This window comes from Anguilla anguilla, chromosome 14, assembly GCF_013347855.1.
Source record: "Anguilla anguilla isolate fAngAng1 chromosome 14, fAngAng1.pri, whole genome shotgun sequence".
NCBI lineage: Eukaryota > Metazoa > Chordata > Actinopteri > Anguilliformes > Anguillidae > Anguilla > Anguilla anguilla.
In genome coordinates, this window is record NC_049214.1 from 12,082,016 (window position 1) to 12,105,568 (window position 23,553).

The 23,553-nt window shown below is 40.8% G+C and overlaps 1 protein-coding gene across 2 annotated transcripts in view; it reads left to right on the plus strand.

Moving 5' to 3' along the window:
• Positions 1–3,613: 3,613 nt before the first annotated feature.
• LOC118212137 (ras-specific guanine nucleotide-releasing factor 2-like) overlaps positions 3,614–23,553 on the plus strand; it is a 47,651-nt gene continuing 27,711 nt past the window's right edge. For both annotated transcript variants that reach the window (XM_035389764.1, XM_035389765.1), the window contains exons 1-3: positions 3,614–4,414; positions 21,232–21,338; positions 21,810–21,957. In XM_035389764.1, coding sequence (XP_035245655.1) covers positions 4,139–4,414; positions 21,232–21,338; positions 21,810–21,957 — 531 coding nt within the window. In that variant the 5' untranslated portion in view covers positions 3,614–4,138. The remainder of the gene's footprint in view (positions 4,415–21,231; positions 21,339–21,809; positions 21,958–23,553) is intronic.

Below are 23,553 nucleotides of genomic sequence, written 5' to 3' on the forward strand. Positions count from 1 at the left end.
TTACCTTTCATTCAGTTTCCTGTTCCCATTCCAGGAGTAATATGTCTCAACTGAACAGAGAAACGTGCTAATGAAAACAACGTAGAACATTTCTCTGGTTTGGCTTCTACCTTAACACACCACCCAGCAAGCAAACTAACCAGTCAGACTGGTTATTGAGGCATATATGGTTAAAATATATTCAGGTAAAAGTCCTCCTACAATAATCATCTAGACAGCCTTCTCTATATGCCTTTTAGGCTAGATTAAAAATACTTGCATGGTTTATGAATTTAAACATTTTTGTAAAAATTGATAAAACCCATACTCATTTTGTTATCAGCTATTTTGGCCCAGATGCTTTCTCCTATTATCACATTTTCAGCCTTTATTCTACACCCACTCACTGGATGCCTTTTTCCCCTCATGCTGCCTTTCAGTAGAATGCAAAGCAGCTGGGTTGCCAGTTAGAGGGAAAAAGCAGGATGTAGGGGTGGGACAGCCAAGGACAGCCCTTGAATGGTTCTTGGTCATATCATAAGAGTTACTCATTATACCAATATCATTACCCAGAATGAAAGATAATACAGGATGTGAGAAGACAACGACCTCTTCAGACTCTATGGAATACAGGCACAAGGAAGCTTCCAGAACACCTCGTTTGTCTCATTAAGTTTCTTAACGCCCGTTTCCTGTCACATGGCACAAGATGCAAGGGCTCGCAAAAAAGAAAAAAAGAAAAAAAGGAGGCATTGTTAAGAACTCTGAGACGGGTAACTCCATCATGGTCATCCTGAGAGGTACAGTCAGGCAGGTGTGACATGTTTTAAGATGCAGGAGCATATGCTGATAGCCAGACTCCTCGGATGATTGGATCATTCCTCCAGTAACAAAACAGTTTACCTCATTAGGACAAAAAGGATTATTCTATAATTTGAAATATGGTACACTGCGCATTAAAAGTGATCCTCTGCAATTTCCTGACAAAAGAGAAATTTAGACACTCATAAAATAAATCACACACAAATATGCAAAATTATGCTAAATTATGACCTTGGAAGAGAAGTTGAATGTGCCATCTGTGACCAAACCTATTTTTTCCCCTATATCTCATAAAAAATTCTTGGAAGAATTGCAAATGCATGGCCTTAGGTCACAGTTCCCTTGAGAGAGAGAAGTCTTCACCAAGTTTCACACCTTTATTTAAACCTCAGAGAAGCTTTGAGGGAGAGCCCCTCTTTTACAATACTGCTGAGTTACAACAAAATAACACAGAGAAGACACCAGATAAGACAATAATAAAAATAAGTAAATAGCTAGAACATTTATTTAAAACATTTGTTTAAAAGATTACAAAAATAATAAATGAATAACTAAACAAATAAGGCAGTAATAAAACATTAAATTAAACAAATATTTTAACATTAATTAAACAATTATAATCACAATCAGTACAATTCAATATTAGGTTCTGAAAGTGTCTTTTTTAAAAATTATTCAGGATATGAGGGGCATAAAAGCAAAAAGCAGACTGTCTCAGGACAGACTTTTCTTGGGGACCTGGAGTACCAGCCAGTCTTGTGAGCGTGTGTGATAATTACCCAATGTTCCAATTTAAAAGTGAAGATATGATGGTAGCCTACCCAGCAGGGCTTAATAGAAGAAATTATAGCAGTGCTATTCATATCTCACAGACAGAGAGGGCCAGTCAACTTTTTCATAAAGAGGATAGTGATGTGTACCAAATATATCACCTGTAATGAGTCTTATAGCAGAGTGGTAAATTACATCAAGGTTTATCGGTGGTAATGGATGCGTGCCTGTAAATGATGTCTCTATAGTATAAAACAGAGAAAAATACTTCCCCAATTACTCTCTTTCTGCAAAAATGATGGAGGATATTTTATTTCTAAATAAAAAGCACAATTTTGACCTCAATTTCCTAGCAAGATTATGTACATGAACTTTGAAGTTAAGTTTGTCATCTATCAAAATACCTAGATATTTATAATGGGGGACTCTCTTGATTATAGTTCCATCTAAAAAGTAAATTTGGAAACTGCAATAATACATTTTTTTCACACTAGAGAAAAGCATACATTTTGTTTTTTGTGTTCAGAACAAGTTTAAGTTTAACAAGACACCCTTAAAGAGTAATGAAAGAATGTTGTAACTTGTGGCAGCAGACAGAATTCACTGCGTTTTACTGGATGTCAGGGCCAACACAATGTCATTTATATAAACAGTAAACAATACAGGCCCTAAGACCAATCCCTGAGGCACTCCTTTAGTGATCTGTAAAAGCTGTGTGTAAATTGTGCCGCGCACTGAGGTTTAGGAGTTATTTTTCTTCATGGAGATTTATATTCATAAATCTCTTTTTATGCACTCGCACTTATATACAAAACAATCAATGCAAAACAAAAAATAAAGATACAATCATGGCAAACCAGTATAGATCAATGATACTGCTTGCACTATCTTTGTAAGCATATCACACTGGGTTAACCTTTGTATCTAGCTGGTCACTCACCCATATCAAGATCTTTAGATCCCCATGACATCAGCTTTCCAAAAATACAAAAAACAATTACATTGTATTATGAAGAACCTAAAGTTCACACAATGCTGATCCAATCGGATGTTTTTCAACTGAGCACTGTCCCTTCATCACACTTGCTGATTCCCCGTCAGCACAGTAAACAGTCTGGTTTTCCTCTGATAAATCTGATAAGAAGCAGACTTCTGTGAACTGACCTATAATACTAGGATTGTGTCTGTTTATTTGTTCACTAAGCGTTGCACATTAAGATTCGCCCCGTGATTTTTCCTGCAAACTTTTCTAGCCCTGAAGTCATGCAGTTCCTCAGCAGAGGGCCGAGAGGACAATGTGCTATAGTTAGCGCTTGGTGTGGGCAGATACAGTCCCAAACCAGACAGTGACTGATGAGGTGAGGATGGACTGTGATATTTTGTAGAATTGTATCAATATTTAATGGGACGTGTTTAATTTCTTCAGCTGGCACAAGAAGTACATCCACTGCCTCTCCAGTGGAGCAATTCTCATTTGGCTAATACATACAGTTCTAAGGTTCTCTGTAAACTTTCACTGAATGTCACCTTTCAGAAGCCAGTGTGGATAACCAATACCCAGTGAAAAACAGCCGTAAACATATTATCCTACCACTGGACAGAAGTTGAGTAGAAGGAGAGGAATTTAATGATAATTAACATTAAACGGGAAAACATTGAACAAAACAGTACCAAGACGTGGTGTCGATTTTAAACTAGATTATAATATTCTTACAAGTCCACTGATTTATGACAGCCTCGCATGTGCACCTAACCTACTGTGGCAAATTAAAATAATAATCCTTTATTAAACATTGCCAAGCCAAACACCAACAGGTCTCAGCCAATAAAACATGTTCACTGGGGAACAAGAAGCGATTCTGCCCCATGAAAATAAACCTGGTGTTTATGTTGATGGAGCGCAAAGATATTGTTCTGCACATCGCCAACGTAAATTAGTACTGCGGCTGTTAATTCAACAACCCCCCCCCCCCCCCCCCCCTTACACACACACACACACACACACACACAAACGCAGCGTGATTCTCTGCTCCGCCTGTATTTCTACTAATGAAATGTGCTTGGCTGAACCGCAACGCGCGCTCCTTCCAGCGGACTCCCATACATAAAACAGCACGTAAGGAAGAGAGACCTGTCCCTTTAAATTGGTGTCAAAGCCGATTACGGCTGATCTCAATCGTGATTCTGTTTTTACCGTCTGTTCACTGGATCTATTTTTGTTTTACTCGGCTGCGTGCACGATAAGCGTTCAATTGAATTGAACATGCTATATGCAAGTTGTTTTGTTTCGAGGATATGTTTTCACTTTTAAAAGTTGCATGTACTCAGGCATGGGTTGAGTGAGTTCCTTGTTTGGATAAATAATTTCGGGGATTCTTTTGGATATGGGCAGCAGCGTTGCAGAACGCAGCTCCAGCAAACCAACTTTCCCGTACGCGTCGGTGGCTTTGTGTTTTATTTTTGTAAAGACTGTCAACTTTCTCTCTCGCTATATCTAAAAAGGGTGCAAATTCAAGGATATGGTGTTGAGCAAATAAATTACGTATAAAGTGATTTGAGTCGGAAAATGCAGAAAAGTGTGCGGTACAATGAGGGCCACGCACTGTATCTATCCATGGTCGCGCGCAAAGAGGGGACAAAACGCGGCTATCTCAGTAAAAAGACGACGGAAAACAGCCGTTGGCATGAAAAATATTTCGCATTGTATCAAAACGTCCTGTTTTATTTTGAGAACGACCAAAGCACTCGCCCTTCTGGGATATATTTGTTAGAAGGATGCACATGCGAAAGGGTCCCCGCGCCAAAGGTTTCCACGGCGGGCAAGGAGACTCTGGACAAGCAGGTGAGTTAATGTATTGTTTTGCTTACATATTATAAGTTAAAGTTTTTAACTCCATGCAAAGAGGATTGCCTGATGCCACCAAACTTCTTAACATACCTGGTTAACGACCAGCACGAGAAGGGACTGTCCTAACTGTTAAATCCACGGACGCGTCTGTAACGCAAAAGTCCTTGGATCTATTCGTCCGGGATTAAAGTGGTTTGTGGAAGCTGTATTACATAACGCGTGCTATAGCACAAATTATTGCAGGATTGCAAGTTAAAATTCGTATAATAGCCGTATTACACCGCTATTCAAATGAATAACGAAATGGGTACATATATATTTCTCTCCTCTCAGTTTCCCACGCTTTTTCGTGTGATAAAATTGCTTATATTTCTTTTACAAGCCTTGTACGATAGTAATGAATAGCTATTCGCTCGTGCATTATGGATGTTGCTCTGATTATATTATGTAATCAAACTTTGGTGTAGGTCTGAATAATTTAGGCGCACTTATTAATTTTAAATTTGAATATATTTTCATGTCATGTTCCATGTGGTTTCAATGGCTTCTATAACTCAGTGTAATAAAATCAAACGCCTTGTATTGCTATGGCAGGAGTACGTTATTGAGAACTGTAAGTACAACTATTTTTGAACAGCATTCACTTTGACTTTCTTTGTCATTTTGTTGATATTTTGCATACTGAAAATATGCTCAAATTTTGTTTATACACAATCAGATCCTTGAAATACGCAAAGTTGGCGGTACTGGTCTTGGACCGTGATCGTGCTTATTAGAGATCTTTTACGCGCCTGAAAATACGAACAATTCCCTGTTCTCAGTTAATGCAGAACCTCTTGCGATATAAGATTTGCTCACGGTTAGGAACAATGCTTAGCTATGCAGTGACATTAAATTGATACATGATGTGCAATTATTATTAAGGGGTCTAAAGTGTGCCAAGAAAACATTCCCCACACCATTTCACACCATCACCCGCCTGCACCTTTCACACAAGGGGCATCCTGTTTAGACCAAATTCCATCTGCATGTTGCTGCAGAAATTGAGATTCATCAAATCAAGTGAACTTTTCAATCTTCATTTGTTAAGGTTTGGTAATTACGTGCCAACTGTAGCCTCAAATTCCTGTTCTTAGCTGACAACAGTGGAACCCTGCATGGTCTTCGTGGGTTGTTGTTGCCCATCTGCTTCACGGTTGAATGCGTTGTGCATCAGAGATGCCCTTCTGCACACCACTGTTTTAAACAGCTGTTATTTGAGCATGTGTGGTATTTCTATTAGCTTAAATAAGCCTGTCCATTCTCCTCTGACCTCTATTTATTTATTAACAAGGTGCTTATGTCCACAGAACTGGATATTTTTTATCGCACCATTCTCTGTAAACTAGAGACTGCAGTGAGTGAGAATCCATGAAAGACAGCTGTTTCCGTGATGCTGGAACCACCTCAGCGGGCACGAATGTTCATACCCTGGTTGAGGTCATTTAGATCATCCACTTTGCCCATTCTACAGCAATAACTAAACCAGTACACCATGTCTGCATGCTTTATAGATTGATTTGCTGCCAGTGCGTGTGTGTATATGTATTTGTGTGTATATACATACACATACACACGCGTGCGCACACACACACACACACACACACACACACTGCTTAGCCAGAATTTATTCTCATTTGAAAATTATAACATAGATATTATCTTAATGCAGTTCAGTTTTTCATAGATGAAGAGGGGAAATCACGTGGGAAATTTCCTGTAATTCATTGAGGAAATGCACTGTATGTTTATATGAGACTTCATTACCATCTGAAAGTACCGACGTCGACTAGTCTAGTAATTGCAAGTAAATGCCTTTCAGACGCATCTGTTAGTCTGTTGTCTCTTGGCAGTACACCAGTATCCAGTGCAGAGCCACGATATTGAGCTCACCGAGGGAGCTGCACTGAAATCAGTGATGAAGTCTTACATGTCAGGTGGTGTCGCAGTGAATCATCGGGGGCTGAAAAGGTTCTGAGGTGACAAAGTGAAAGACTCGCACGTGGCAGAACCTGAACCTTTTTTTTGATCATTCTGGTTTTAGTGTGAAAAACACTCACTGTTTAGCATGACTTTATCCTACTGTATGTAAACACTTGATGTGCTTTTTCTATAGTACCTGTGAAGATTAAGTTGACCAGGTGTATTTGTGTTTATGTAAAGTATCCCTGCACATGTATTTTCTCAAGATTTCAGGGAAGTACGGAGAAACTCTCCATCTACAGTGGAAGAATGTGAAAAAAGGCACTTTGGTGACAAGTTTGCTCAAAAATCAATCTGTATAGTGAAATTCATGCTTCCAAGAGAAGTTAGCCATTAATAAACATGTTTGTTTACAAGTGGACAGAGTCTTTAAGGTACATAGTTGGATGATCCCGATTTTTGAATTGATAAAGGCTTCTGAGAAGATACCCCTGCCTGTGTTGGGGGGTGGGGGTTGATCAGCTTCTGAGCTATTATCAGCAGTGGTCACAAGTTGTGTTGCCTAGTTTTAGTCTTATTTAGTCATATTTCCCTTTGTGCTGCTTGTGTAACCGTGCAACGGACGGCTGTCAGAAATATTAAGGAGGGAGGCATTTGGTCCTTAGCTGTGATGAATGTTTTCCAGCTAATGTTACTCTCTTTTTTTCTTATGCATCGCTGAACTCAGCAACAACTGGCATTAAATTAGAAGGAAACAAAATTGGATTAATAGAATAGATTAGCAGGAAACAAAATTGGATTAATAGAATAGTGCCTTAAATGAGGCTGGGTCTTTGGGCTTTCTGGAGTAGGCAGCTCAATGATAGCAGCTGGAGCTGGGGATCACAGTACATCCATGAAAAGTAGTTTCGCAGCGTTCTGCTGTACAGTTCACATTGATACCCTGGTAACAAGTTATTTCTGTGGCTTGTGACTCACATATGTTCTCCCCATAGCCTGCTGGAGAACATGAAATGCATGCTTGCTCCTGAAAGACATTTAAAAAAAAAAAAGAATGTATAAAGGATTACTCTGAGGGGGGCGTGGGGTGTGTCCAAGGCTGAGTGCCTATGCAGATGACTGTTTAAATGGGTGTATGTGCAGATGACAGTTTAAACTGCAAAGTACATTTTGATTTTAGGCATGAAAAGCCAGCGAATGGACATGACAGAAACATTGAAGCCATGATCTGAACAGTTTGACACATACTGCGCAGGTTTTAGAAAGCATTGTGACTTTGACTCCTTGCAGCCAACTTGGAAAAGTATTCTCTTCATAATAATTATTCGGAACAGTGAAATATTTGCACAGACAGTAAGTCACAGACATCTAGTCTGAAACCATACAGTAATAATTATGTATTATGAAACAAAAGCTTGAAACCGTTTCAATTCACTTGCTAGCAAACACGCTAATGCCTCATGCTTTTAATTATTTTAGTTGAACTATATTAATAAACTATATTAATAAAATATGACACATTTTTGTGTTTTCATATTTTAAAACACCTTCAGCATTTTAGCTAGGTTATTCACATAACATTTAAATGTTTATGAGTGCTTGTGTCATTTTTCTCACTATCGCTGGGCTGGGATATCAGCAGCTTTTTACTGCTTCCAAAGGCCAACTGAAGATCCCAGTTTGAGGTTATGAACTTTTCCTGCCGCTACCCCATAGCATGGTGATGCCTTCATCACAAGCCTGAGACACATAATAAATAGAAACTGTTAAATTTAAATGGGGGGTGGGGGGATGTGAATACATACATGAGTGGGCACATACACATAAAAACCCTATGTGCTGCAAACATACACACACAATGCGATGTTAGCAGTTTTTATTTCCTTATTGTATATTGGTTGCAGCTTATATTTTACAGATTTAAAAAAAACATTTCAGAGTTTCTGATTTCATTTTTGGTCCCACTCTGATTTCGAAATATAGAGCTTTGTTTCACTGCATTTAGGAAATTTGTGCTTGTAAAAAATATATCCTAAGCGTTACAAATTGTGTAGAGTGACTACACTCTGCTGAGCAGAAGAGGCAGGACTGCAGCAGAAGCACTTGAAATGGACAGTAGCATCAAAACGCTTCAGAGATCCTCCAGGAAATGAAACAGGATGTGCGCGCACGAGGGATGCGGCTTCCGCTGCTTTCATTTTTGCGCTGATTTAATTAAAATGGCTTCTTTGATCAAAGGAGGGACCCAAATGTTCATCATTATCTAAGCACTTCTCTCATATTAGTCTTATAATTTTATTTAACAAGGTGCACTTGCTCTCAATATTTCCCTTGTGACAGTTTTTATTCGTTACATCACTGAAAGCAACCACTGCCAAAATATATTTTGAAATGGATTTAATACCACTGTATTAGAATATATTTTGATTTATGGAATAAAGACCTTTTTCCAAATCTTCAGAAATGTGTAGCATCGACATTAGTTTTGCATTTACAAAGTTTGTGTGCTTTGATTTATGCTTACAAGGTTCACTGACCTGTAGAAGTTCACTACTAATTCACTTAGATGGCTAGAACTGACTAAACAAAGCACCATTGCAGGTTGCTGGCAGTACTGCTTCCACTGTTTTGCCTTCAGTTAATGAACTAGATTCTAATGTGTGTTTTGGTTCATGCTGAATTCCCTGCATCACTGTAATTCAGTGTCTGTCTACAGCAGTATTTCTGCGTGGGTGGTTGTTCTAACCTGTAGGATTGTTCTCTGAAGCTACATGACTCCTGCTGTTAATGTAGCTGAGCCTTTGTATTATAATTGATATCTGCTCAGTGTCATTTGGCCACTCATTTTGTAAGACTTGAGTAGGAACATAGGCTTTGTCTTTTGTTTGGATTTTATGTGCCGTATATCTTTGCAAATATATTGAACTCATGAAACTGAAATTGTTAAGCCTGTTCTGATGAGAGGCAAAAAGCACTGTCCTGTACTGTGATTTTACTAGTCCTTACGAGTATTATGGGTAACTGAGTTATATACTGTCAATTAAATTACTGTACTTTTTTTTGCTCTGAATCAGAAGTTGCTGTAGAGAGTGTATCGGTAAGAACTATCCATGAACACAAACACTGAAACAAAACTAAGGCAACACTGTTTCCATTGTGAATTCAACTATATCAACATGGGTGCTGTCGTTCCCATCCTACACATTCCATGTTTGTATCCCCAGCTCTAAAGGCTACACACTCTGGGGGTGAGTGTGGAGATGAGGAAGGGTCAGGGAACGAGGAGCTGCAGAGCCTGCAGGCTAATGGATACAGTGTGGGATGCTGCATGTTAGGAACATAAACATTCCACACCAAAGAGCCAGGGTAATCGAGATTGGAGATTTCTCTTTAAGCCTGTATAGGTACCTGCACAGGGCCCTTCAGTGACATAACGGCATGGGCATGAGCTAGAGGGGCGCTGACAGGCCAATATGGTCATGTTTTCAGGATTGAATGGACCATTCTAACGTGAGCGATACGCTGTAGAAGGGCTGCAGTTAAACGAATAAACATGACAGGAAAATTGATTCGGTGAACTTTGTGCTGACAAGTGCAAGTACTGTAAGTAGATTGTCAGAACGTCTGCAGTTCTTTCACTCTTTCTTTTGTGGCAGGTGATATGTCTCTGCAGGGAAGCTGTTCCTGTGCAGCTGTAGCATTGTATGGCCCTGGAGCCACACAAAGACCAAATGATAATGAGAGTGCCTGTCTCCCGTTTTGGGTTGTGGCATAGGGAACAAGCCTGAACCCAGAGAGGTATAACTGAGCAAGCTACTGCATCCAAATATCCCTCCTGACAGTTCCTGTGTTCCAGACAAAGAGTCTGCTGCACCTGTGTGTGTGTGAGAGACAGAGAGAGAGAGACAGGGAGAATGAGAGAGAAATGTTAGGCAGAAGCTGTTCTCCCTAGCCTGGTGGTTTGTTCAGACAGACAAGTTGGTTTCAGTAAATAGTTACATGTGTATTTTCCACTTCTATTTACTCTTTGTGGCTGAGCATTTTCAATTCATTGCCACCAACAGGCAACATAAACATCCCCTCCTGCATGCTAGCCATATGCTCCCATTATACATAAGCTCTCACAGAGCTGAGCAGAGTGTGTATGCACATGTCTGTTTTTGCTGTGTCATTTTTGAGGTATTTGTCAATATGACAATGTTTGTCATTATCTCAAACTACAAAAAATTCTTGTTAAATGACGCGCCAACTTATTGAAAAGGGATTGAAAAGGTTTTTCTTAATCATTATTAGTATTGCTGAGTGATGATACAATGTGCAATCTGGCATCCATGATTATATTTCACAATATCTACACTGAGTCAGTGCAACATTTGTATTTGTTTGGCTCAAGAAAAATCTGTATGCACATAGTTAAATAATTGTAGCGACAAAATCGACACATCATGTGCATTTTTTATTTTTGTAAAAGCCAAGGTTATTGCATATGACTTGTGGAAAATGAGAATGGAAAAACTTACACTTTTCATTCCAACCCACTGGGTTTCTGTGGGCTCCTTTGTCTTTGTAGGACAGTGAGATTGTTTCATAATGTAATCTTTTTTTTAATTGATTTATTTTAAAAAATATGTGTTTTGTGTGAGAAACCACAAGCAAAAGGTAGCATCTTGTTTTTACGCAGTATGGCTAGCTGAAGTGTATGACATGTGGCACAAAGACTGTGCTCAGCAGGGGATTTGCATAGGTTAGGAAAGAGCCCCGCTTTACAGTTCTATTGAGTTTCCTGGCTTTTAAACAGAAGAATTTTTCATTATAGAATGGTGCAATAGTGGCTTTTTTCATTAATCAAAAGCTCTTATGTTTTTTTTTCATTGCAGATGCTGTTTTAATGTTTAGTGCTATGCTATTCACATGTGAGCTGGGAGTAGAGCCTATGTCAGCACTTTCAATATTTATGACATCACTGAGCTGAGACACTCCTCCCTTCACACTGAGGTACTTGCGCAGGAGTACGGAGGTCCAGCTGAGGCTTTTTCAGTCCCATTCAACATCCCAAAAAGACAGGAAAACAAACGAATAACACATACACATAACAGAAACTTTTCTGACTAAAGGCTTCAAATGTGCAAAAAATATTAAATTACCACGAGTCTTTATGTATATCACTAACTTCACAAATACTTTGATATAACCAAGGTCATTTAAGTTCTTTTACACATCTGAAACATGTAAAACCCAAGCAGGTTAAATGTTTACATTTTAATCTTAAGGCTATTTATCTTCCATGCACTGATTCTGTTTCCTAGCCCCACTCAGTATTAACTGCATTGCTGGGAGAAGCTATCGATCAACATAAATTGTCATTACACTTCCATAAGCAACAAAACTTGAACTACTGTAATATCAGCATTGGCACATACTGTTTTCTAAACATCTGTAAATCATAGTGGCTCTGGAAATTCTCTATTTCTAAAATAGCTTTGTCACTGAAAAACAATGTAATGTAATGCCACTGTTGTTTCAGTAAAACAGATAATATATTCTGTCAAAAACTAAAATAATAATAATGGTAATGATAATAATAATTATTATTTCAGATTTGTCATAGGAAACCGTTATTCTTTTAGTTTTTCTTATATAAAATACTACTTGGCCGATGATGTTGCCACCCCATCTGTAACAAAATGAACATAGCGTTACAAAAAAAAAAAGATGATGTTCATGATGTCATTTTCAGATGTCTGCACCACAAAATATCTAGGGGCTGTCTCATGTGGTTTTATCATTAAAGCCAAGCTCCTTTGCGGATTGAATTTGAAAGCCAGGACTATATTGTAAGATTAAACCTAGACGGATTAGAAATGTTTTTTCATAATCGGGACAGTATGAGGATAGCTTAACCTCTCTGGCATCAATGCGCCTTGGTTGAGTAGGTGCTGCTCAAGTGGTATTGGTGTGATTTTTAGGAGTTTTAGAAGGCTTAAAATGGCTGTCTGCGCAGTGCTGATATTATAAATGGGAAAACTGCATGCTTCATCTAAACATAGCCTGTGTATTGCGGCTGTTGAACTGATGAGATGCGGCCTGATGTTTTGTCAGTGTTGAAGTGACTCATTTGTTTTGGTGAAGTGATGATATCAATCTGAAAGAAAGAATAGTCCGTATAACAAAAGAAACAGTCAGTTAGTCGTGCCAATGGTAGCAGTAGTCTGGTGCCAGGAAATTTCCCTGTGTTGGTTTTCATGAAGAAGAACCAAAGGCAAAGGTAATAGCAGACAAGGGAAAGCATGTGATAGGTAGCTTGCTTACAAAGTAATCTGGAGAAACAACGCCTTAAGGTCCACTTTGGCAACCAAATCTGGATGGACCGTCTCTGCATGTGAGAGGTCGCCAGCTGTTGTCTACAGGACTCCCGGTCCTTGGCAGTGCTGGAGGAATTTCCTTGTCTCAGTGCGTGCACTCGCTGCCCTTCGGACTTGGAATTATTTGTGCACTCTTTTTTTTCTAGTTTATTCCAGAAAAAAGTGTTAGGATTAGTGTAAGGATGATATGATATGATGATATGAATGCCTGCAGGATCTTTGGACAGGCCTTACTAGTGGTAGAAGGCTGTTCTGTTATGCTGAATTGTTTTATGTGTAAATTGCTTTAATGTAATATATTAACCTCTGGTTTGTGTGCATAAGAGTACTATAGGCTGGCTATGGTCGATGACCTGTATGGACCCCTGGCCTCAATGGTATCAAATGTATACATATATAGGGACATATTTGTGCGCGACACAATCTCAACCACAGAGGCCTGTTCTGAATAGCAGGCCTTCTTTCTGGCCTCCTCAATGGCAGTCGACTTACCTGGCAGGCCTACCCTGTCATCCCTGTGCTGAGGCATTGCTGGCCTCACCTTTCAGTCACACACCTGCTGTCGTCAGAATGGGGCGTGTCCAAACTGTGGTGTCAGCCCCCAGCGCGGCTTGCCGCCTCGATAGTGACAGGCACCTCTCTGCCCTGACTGCTGAGCTGTGGCGGAGGTGTTCCTGTCAACGTGGGCTTGCTGTTCCAGGACTGCCAGCCTTGCAGATGTGTTTTGCTGCCCATCTCTCAGTCAGGTGTTTCGTGCTGGGGTCATGTGGTAGGGGCTGAGTGAAATGCCATGGCGGGTTTTGATGGAAGGTACACCAGAGGGCGCTGGTGGGACGGTACCGGTCCTTGGACTGGAATGGTGGGGCATTCGGGCGCAGACACTGCATCCTGGCCACCATCATGAATTTCAGGAACAGTTGAGATGATTAAATGTCTCTTGGCTCTAAATATTGACAGATTGCAAGTATTCCTGGCGCTGTGTGGAATATTACTCTCTATGGGTGCTTTTGATTTGGGTTTCTCAATGTTTAGAAGAAGCAAAGGGGACGCATGCCTGTATCCCTCTCCATTCATCACTCTTTGTAATTGCTCTGTGTGCCCTAGTCTCTAGAAGATAATGTGGAAGATGATTCACCTGCAGGATTTCTTTGGCAAAAGGCAGGTCACATTGCCATCTCTACCCTTTTGTATCCCTCTCTTCCCTTTTGTTCCCCAAGCTGAAGCTCATCACCTTGTGCTGAATTGTTGTAGCTGAAAAGCGAAAGGGAATTTCAATTAGAGAAACTGCAAAGCGGTGAATGTGTCATTCAATTTCAGCCCTTCGAAATGAGTCACAGAGTTCTGTGTGATAAGGTGATTTTTGCTTTGGTGAAAATTAAAGATGTGACTTTTTTTCTCCTCTGTAACAAGCAACCTTTCTGTGACATTCACGTTTAGAAATGTATTTTTGGCCAGATCCATTGTGCCATCTTTATACAATGATTATCTTTTGTCAAGAGATGCATTCGAACATTTTCTATTCTACTTAGAGCAGAGAATCCACTTTCAGCTACCTCACTACATATTGGAATGACACAGGCAACCTGGATACAAATGGCTGAAGTCACAAGAATAATTTAGCCTGCGACTCCAGGCCTAATCTGCATCGAATCTGGCCGAAGTCAGCACTGTCGAGCCAGAGCGGGTACAGATCAGGCCCGAAGTCGCTAGCTATCTGGGTGTATGCCAAATGATCATATGCCAGTTTAATCATTCTATGCTTGCCTTATAAACTGAATGATGTTGTAAATTTATCATGAGCGTTTCGGTTTGTATACAAGCTACTCCTGCCTACGTGCTAAAGTTGCTAGCTAATATCAGTCAGTAGCGTTTCCCATTATGAATTAGCATCTAACTTTGTGGAAGCATCTAACTTCATGGAAGCTGCTTAGTTATCAACGGTCAGCCTACTTCATTCATTTCTGGCTTTGTGTGTGTTGAGCCCTGGAAGAAACGTTACCTGATATGAGATGGGCATTGCAGGCACGAAAACTACAAATTGTACAATCAGTCTACTCTGTTCTTTTAATGGCGTGCAGCTACTGGGGGTATTCGACAATGGTATTCAAAATAAGTTTTTTGTTATTTCTCCTTTGATAGCCAGCAACACCAGACATTTTGACGATGTTTCAGGGACTTGGCCGACTCTCTTCTTATCATTGTATTTGTTTTCTGCCACCAGAATGTCGTGTGCAACTGTCTGCAGTAAACGTAAACGTTATGTACGCTCCAAAATGGTCTATAGTAACTGTCCCCAGCAGATGGCTCAAACAAATACTCATGTTCTTCCCATGGCTGAACAAGTCAGCAGTCTTCCTCTTTCATCTACCCAGCTTTTGCATTTGGTGCTTCAGTCTGCCTGCTGTTGTGTCTTTCTCTGCCCACGGCTCTCTGACTACTTCCTTATTCAGTTGCCGAGCTTGGTGATTTGTTTTCTCTGCCCTCCCTTATTACCCCCCTTCATTAGCACCTGGCTTGAGTGTCCTTTGTTTGGGATGCACATTAATCTTACAAAATAAATGACAATACACCGTGTTTCACCGTGTGAGGATTGAATGGGATTGGAGAAGTGTTCATCTTCATTTTTTTTTTTACAGTAGATTCTGCAGTGGCTGCAGGCTTTGTATGGCTGGCAGGTTTGGTTGAGACACAAGATTAGGGTTTTTCAGATGGGTGAGATAAAGGGGGTGTTTTAGTTGTCAGACTGGTGCACAGAGAGGCGTTTTGCAGAAGCAGTATATTGCCATGCTACCCTGCGGAGTATCACTTTATGCAAGCAGTGTGGCTTTGTCATTCCCTTACCTACCACTAAAGGATCACGTTTTGTTGTTCCACCATCCCAATATGTCCTTGAGTTCTTCCAGCGATTTCCCCAAGGCTATTTTCCTTGCATGAACAGTAGATTTTGGTGTGAAAAAATTAATTTAAAATTCTAAGAATTATTGACAGTGTACGTGGATGTACCCCATGCTGAATTGTGGCTCCCAACATGTACATATATGACAATCGCATTTCGGGATATGTGCTGTTACATGAACCCGTAGTTGGGATTCATGTCATATTGTGAATCACCTGACAAGACCTAGACCTACTGTATCTGAATTTGTCTGGGCCAATGGGATTCTTGTAAGTCACATTACAGCACATCAATACAAAATATTGGGAGCTGTAGATCAGTAAAGACATTATTCTACCCTTTTTATCATCATTGAATATTGGCGGCTTTTTCCAGGCAACAGTAGAGCCCCATGTTCCCTGGACTGGCCAAACCACCCTGGCAGAGCCCACTGTAATGTGCCGATTTGCACTGACAGTGCGTACAGCCAGTTTGTCGAGATGGCCACTGAAGGGAGTCCTGGAAAAGTACAGTATGGAGAGAACACGTGAAAGCACACTGAAGCAGTTGGTCCTGCACTTGGAAGTGATGCCATTTTTGGATATGTGTGTCAGGTCTCCTGCCAAGCAGGAACTAAACCCATTCGAAACAATGACTCCTCCTCTTCCTGCTCCTCATCCTGGGTTTTTAAAAGGCACAACTGTTTGAAATAAATTATAATAATAGTTGTCAGAGGCATCAAGTGCTTTGTATAATTTCAATCTGAATGAGCCCTTCAGAAAACAAATCAGGGCTGCTGCTTTGGTGTTTTAAGCCCAATTGAAAAACAAATACACCACACATGCACACACGCACGCACGCACGCACGCACGCACGCACGCACGCACGCAGGCACACACGCACGCACACATGCACAAAGCCAAATGCACACATAGATACACTATTATGCATGAACATGAGTGCATCAACCAGTTAAAGTACAAAATGTTACTTTATCCATATTCCATAAATAATGCACATAGTATCAATGACTTTTTGCCTCTCTTAAACTGAAAAGATTTGTAGCTATCCATTCTCATTGCAGAACCGTTTCACCAGTTTCCTGTATACACTGCTGTCTATATGCATGGTTATCATTATAGTAGACAATGCTGGAGGATTTTACCCTTCAGGCTCCAGACATTAACAGAATGCCGTTGCCCCATCTTTATGCAACTAAACAGACAATCCACGTTCATGTCATGGACAAATGAGAGGAGGTAACCGCAGAGCAGCTGTATGGTTCTGTGTAGCATAGCCAGTCATGTTGCAGATGTTGTTGCCATGGAAATGGGATGTGGTGGTTGAGGTGGCATGGTTTTATAATGTGTGTAGCTCTTGTTAGGAGATATTACACAATCTGTCCCCTCCATTCACTGTCCTTCCCCTTTGGTGGACTTGGCAACAAGACAAGTAGTTCTTAAGATTGGGAGTGTGATTTGTTTTAGGCACATGCACCGTATTCTTAAACACATATGACTGCTGATATAAATAGAGGGATGCACAGATGGACATATTCAGCCGGAGAGGGTTTTGATGGGGTTTTTTTTGTCGCTGCCTTTGTTCTGCTGCTTGCTTGTCTGATGGTTGCCTGGCCTTGGGGGCAATCAGGTCTCCCGGTGCATTCTGAAGGCTGTGCCACGCTCCACTAAACTCACATTCAGCGCGTGAGAGTGGTGCAGCAGCATGGCTGCGCGAGGCTGTCCCCGTACGTGGCCAAGTGGCTAAGAATAGCCCCCTCCTCTCGTAGCACACTGCCCCCGGACACTACTGTCTCAATAAAAAGCGCATGTTTTTTTTTTTTTTTTTTTTGCAGAGCATGAGTTTTTTAAAGGACAAAAAAAGTGAGTTAGGAAGGCAGGGGAGTTGAGAGGTGAAAGTGGAAAGAGTGAAAATTATAAAGGTTGAAAGAGGAATGTGTTTTGGGGAAAATTAGAAGGCTTTCATTTTCAGGCATGAACAATTAGAATGTCTTGCAAGGCTCCCTCTATCCAAGCTTTGTTTTGGGGTCCAGGTTTTTCATAGTTTATGCAGAGACTCCGCTCAGTATTTGTGAACTCATTTAGTCTGTTGTTCCTGTTTTAATCACAGGATACTCTGCCAATGATGCTTCCAAAAGTGGTGCTGCAGTTAACTATAATCACATCCTGTTTGTATTTCCTTGAATTGTGCAGTCATGACAGAAAAGAAAAAAACAAAAATCTTTTTTTTCCCACAATACTGAAAAAATACTATTGCATTACAATCACTTAGTGAATGTTTTATCCAGAAAGACTTACAAAAGTGGAGAGCATCAGTGTTAGTCTCAGGAATACAAAAGTACGATCCCACAAGACAACACAGAAGGCCCATGTATGATCAATAGGTGTAAAGTTAGCCAAACAAACCAACAATTGTAAACAAAACTAAATACCATTATACAGCTAACCTGCCATATAACATTACATGCCATTCGTCTTATGATGGATGTTGTGTTATGAAATCTTGTAGCCTGAATGGTAGAAGCAGAACATGGGTGATGCTTGCGTGAAATTAAAATATATTTAGTCCCCGGGGTCTGTTTTGCTACTAGGAGGTGAAGATGAGCACTCAGACCAGTGAAGCAGCTTTACAGACTGAAAGCAGGCCCAATTGAGAGTTATGTAAACCCATTCCGGGAGCCCTGGTGTGCTACAGCGGAGCACAAGCCAGCCTCAAAGCACCGTTCTTCATCCACGGATGCCCAGGTGGCATGGGCACCTCGAGGGCGTAGGTCCGTCAGGAGGTTCACCAGGCAGGTTCACTCTGTTCAATTTCATTCTCTTTAATGAGCCGTAAAAAAAAAAGCAGTAAAATGCATGTTTCATTTGGAAATCTGAAATTTCCCTAAAACTGTGTACATATGACCAAGCTTTACAACCCTGACCTGTGAACGCCCTCAATTAGCCTACGGAGGCTTGTCGATTTAATTCTCTGTGTTGAAATAAAGAGCGCTGTTCTGAATGGTGGGTCCACTTGCACTCACTTTAAAGGGGACATAAAGCACTCGATAACATGACTCTGCTTCATTTGCTTTTGTACCTGAGACAAGGTATGGCCCTGCATTCAGATCTGAAATTGGCCTGTATTTGCTTTGGTTTCTCTTGGCTGCTCAATCTATTCCTGTCACTAGACTGCTGACTTTCAATGAGCGCAATGATGAATCGTGAGGAAAAAACAAAACAGATAACCCAAGGAGGGCCCTTTGTATGGCCCTGGGACGCTAAAACGAGTATTACTAAACAAAACTTATTTTCACAAACTGCCTCTGATGAGACCGCAACTACTGCTCCTCTGGCTGGCTGCTCTGTGGGACGGTGGTGACAGGTCTGCTGTGACCACTTTATTATGAAGTCAGATTACATGAAGTAGGGGGTCTTTGATCAACGCAGATTATTTGATTTTTGGACCACAAACCGACTGAAGCCAGATGCTGTGGATTAGTGGGAAGGCAAAACTACTATGACTGAAAGTCAGCATTCTAGTTATAAGAATAGCTTGAGCAGTCGAGACAAAACCATCCTAGTGACGTCACAACCTAGTTTGTTCCAAGATGGTGCTAGTAGCTGCAAAAAAGCAAACTTTATTTTCTCAGAAAATATGGGTCAATTTCAGATTTGAATGCAGGGCCATATCTTATCGAAGGTGAAAAGCAAGTGAACCAGAGTGCTTCACATCATCTGTAACCTCTATAGAAAGAGGTACTGGACACAAGCAAGTTTTGGACCTCAGCTGCTACCAGCATTTGGTTTGCCAAGCATCTTGCAAACAAGCGCTACTGCGGTCTGTACTAGCAGCAGACATTCATCAGATTGTGTGTTCTTTTAACAGCTGATCTTCATCTCAGCTCCCTGTCCTCTAGTTAGCATGCAGAGGACAGACAGCCATGCCAATGGCAGGCTGCCAGTGGACAGTGTATTAGCTGGCTGAGTGGGAGACATTTTAACAATCTTTCTCGGTCCAAATAATAAAAATGACATGATCTGAACGCAGTATGAACAGTTCTCCCTAAAAAATCATGAATAAAGCTGAGTAAATTTGGTACTATAGCACATCAATACATTTGCCTGGTTGTTTTGCTGAGCTGGTGCAAAATGTGTTGGTGCAAATAAATTTGGCTCTGTGAGGCCAGTGTCACTATGCTTTCTGCTGCCTAATGCACCCTTTGTTCACTTTGTCAGTTTCAAATTACCTTGCAGTCTACCTGAGGCCTCAACCCCGACCCCAGTATGATTAGCAAAAGAGTACCATAAACAATCCAGGTTTCTTTGGAAATTGTTCATCAACAATGAGGAGGGTGCTTCATGTGTATGCTTTCACATCTCCTGAAGGCATTTCTTTAAAAAAATTTTTTTTTTCAGTTTTGTCATTCAGAGTGACCGTTAGTATTATGCTCACTCTTAAGAGCCCAGTTGATTATCAGTGGGGCACAAGGTTTGCCTCCACGGGTTCACCAAATATCCTTCCTGCTTCTCCTCTCAGTGATGGGCTGCAAGCCAGACAATGCTTAATGTTTTCAGAATTGTTCTTCATTGCTGCAGTAGCTCCATGTTAGCACTGCATGTTAGCGAGTGGGGCTAAGTGGAGAAATCCAGCCCAGGAGAAAATGACTGTTTTTAATGTTGGTTTGAGTGCTCCTGTGAGGAGCTGCCTGTATGAGTGCTTGACCATAAAGGGAAGTGCTCACTGACACAGGGAAATTAACATAACTAACTGTACTTTTGTTACTGGGGTAGAACAATTTTAATGATTAGTTTTTTTAGGTGTTAAAGTGAAAATGCTTCATTTACACATCCTGTTTTTGCTTCTTTTTGGGAATATGTGGCTAATTAATGATAGGATGCATCTGCAATTATTAAGCTACATCATTTTTGGTCTGTTTATGGAGTTTTCTGTCCATTGTCAACCATGATGATCATCAGCGTTAACTAGACATGCATTAAGCCCTGAAAAACCCAAATAACAATAGCACTATAGCTACTCTATATTGTAGCTACAGGTATTATAGCTACTCTGTATTGTTTGAGTCAGTATATGGCCTTAAAAGAAAAAGAAAAAAGTAGAACAGTCCCCAAACACTGCAATGCTTTTAAGGTGTAGATGTTTCTCTAACAAGGATCTTTGTCTTTGGTGGGGTTTCGTTTTATGGGGTTAGAGATTCTCACCGTAGAGATGCCAGCAACTAGGTAGGCTACCGATGATTTTTATTTTCAGGCAGATTTTTTTGAGTTGTCTTGTAGAACATCTTGTTCAGCAGAATGTTAGGGGGGTATGTTTTGTATTATATTTATATTTTATTGGGGAAATATTTATATACCGATATGGAGGACTGTCCGCCTGCAGTCCTCTGGAGTGAAATAAGGGGAGATGTTATGAAACATTATTTGCCTGTGGTGATGTGAGTAGGCCGTCAGAGTCGCTTCCTGCAGATTTGATGTATGACTGTTGCCTGTGTGAACGGCTTGCACATGCACCAATGCATGATGGGAGAGCGTTCTGACTGTGCACTGATCGCTGATGCTCGGCTCTCTCTCCCCCTACTTGCTCTCCCACAGCATTACTTCTTGGTGGTTTTTGGCCATGATGGACAGAAGCCACTGGAACTGCGTACAGAGGAGGAGCCTGACTGCGAGGAGTGGGTGGAGGCTATCCAGCAGGCCAGGTATAGCAGGGGACAGAGGGCGGGGAATGGGGCCCGGACAGCTTCTTTGTAAATATCTGTGGCCACAGAAAATGCAACGTTTTGTTGCTGTGCATTTGTTGCCTATGTGCTTCAGCCAATACCTCTCGGAATGTCTGCCTTTTCCTAGGGAAAGTGCTTATTTAAAATTAGCAGTTTGCTCAGGCAAAATGGACAGCTTGTACGTGGAAAAGACGGCCTGTTTGCCTGGCCGTAATGTAAATCACACACACACCCTTGCCTCAGGTACAGGTAACATATTCGGTTAAACAAACCTTTCTTACAGTAGTGCTGGGCTTTCCGTGCCATTAAAGGTGTGCATGTCTTATGTTCCCCCATGTCAGTGGCACCATCAGAATGCACTGTTTTCCGGTGACTCTGACATGATCAAGAATGTGATTAAGATGCTGTGGTTTCACTAGTACAGTGTGAAACTGCCCTTCTCTCTCTCAGCTACTCCGACCTCATCATCGAGCGTGAGGTGCTGATGCAGAAGTACATCCACCTGGTGCAGATTGTGGAGACTGAGAAGGTGGCAGCCAACCAGCTTCGCACACAGCTGGAGGACCAGGACACAGAAATTGAGAGGCTAAAGGCTGAGGTGGGTTTTCAGCTGGACTGCAGAGTTGTCTGCTGTGTGTTATTGTATGTACAGTATTCCATGTCTGCACTGACTCTGGTGTTCTGTCCAACCTAATTGTTCCTTTGGGATAAATAACATTCTGCTGAATCTAACTGAATTTGATTTTCAGTGCTTAAGAGGTAGGTTTTTGGTTACACCAGTTGATGCTTTAGGTTATTAATTCTATTCTTCTTTCCTTCCAAAAAATGAAAAATTCTAACTATATAATTATACTGTAAATGCATTTAAACCTTTCATGTCTCAGCTACAAGGCTTGCCAATGCAATAGTATTAAAAAGATTGCATTACAAAAGTCTATGAGAGTGTATTGCATTAATGTAGGAGCATGTTGCAGATTTGCTTTGAATTCATTTGTTCGCTTATGGTTTTCAGGACGTTGACAATGTCTCATGGGTGATTTTTAAAAGGCTGCTGAGGGAATAGAGTTGGTTCTTAAATGGATACGTTTACCACAGTTATGGAAGTACAATTACATAACACAATTACTGGTCATTAATAATGAACTGTGTCAGGGGGCTAGAGTAATTTTTGTTTTTATCAGTGGTACTTAAAAACCTCTTTTAGATACCTAAAATTGCACTGCTACAAAAAATGTAGAGCTATGAATTAACTTTTATTTTGGCACATCAGCAGATGTGTTGTAAAATTACGCTGAATATGCAGTTTAACAATATGTGCTGCATTAATATTTAATGCCTGCACATATGGATTAGTGATAACAAACTGTACAGCCATACAACGCATGGTTTTAAACCGAAAGGCTAATGCAATGAGTGTAGTTTTTCCAACTCGTCCTTCATTGCTGAGCCGATAATGAATAATTCACCGCGCAATAAAATTCACAATTTCCTTTTATAGCTGGAGGAAGTGTGAATACCACTCTCGTGAGAGACATGTAAGGCAATTGTATTTATTGGGATGAGTTTATTGTTTCATTTGGAAGCCTGTGTTTGCAAAAACCCACACAATGCCTAGTAATACTTGTTTCAAGCATGTCTGGTTGACACTCTGTAAATTAACAAGTGACTCCCACAATCAAGGAAATGTTTGTGTTGTAGCTTATTTACTTTTATTGTGCTGTATAGTGCTGTATTTGTATTGTAGTGTACGCTGTATATGTTGTAATTATATATTTTATGCATTCTTTAGTCTAGGTGGCAACTGTCTGTTGCTGATTGGCTGATGTTGCCCACCTGGCCTTCAACCTAATTAAATTCACCAATCCCACACCACTTCACTGGCTTCTGGCGGCTTCCCACTTTCAATTCAAGTCACACACACTGACATACCAAACTAGGATTGGCACCTCCCCTTCCTATCTCCAGACAACAATTACCCCGGCCACTTCACTAGACCTCTCCGTTCAGCATCCTCACGCCAGCTGGCTGCCCCATCACTTTCAGCCCCTTGCAGCTGCTGCTTTCAGGCCCTTCTCTGCCCTTGCTGCCTGGTGGTGGACAATATGTAACCTTCCTCATTCACTCATCTTTGGAAGACAGATTCACTGGCTGTTTTCCACAAATTTAAAAGTGTGCCTTTTCTGACTACATGCCA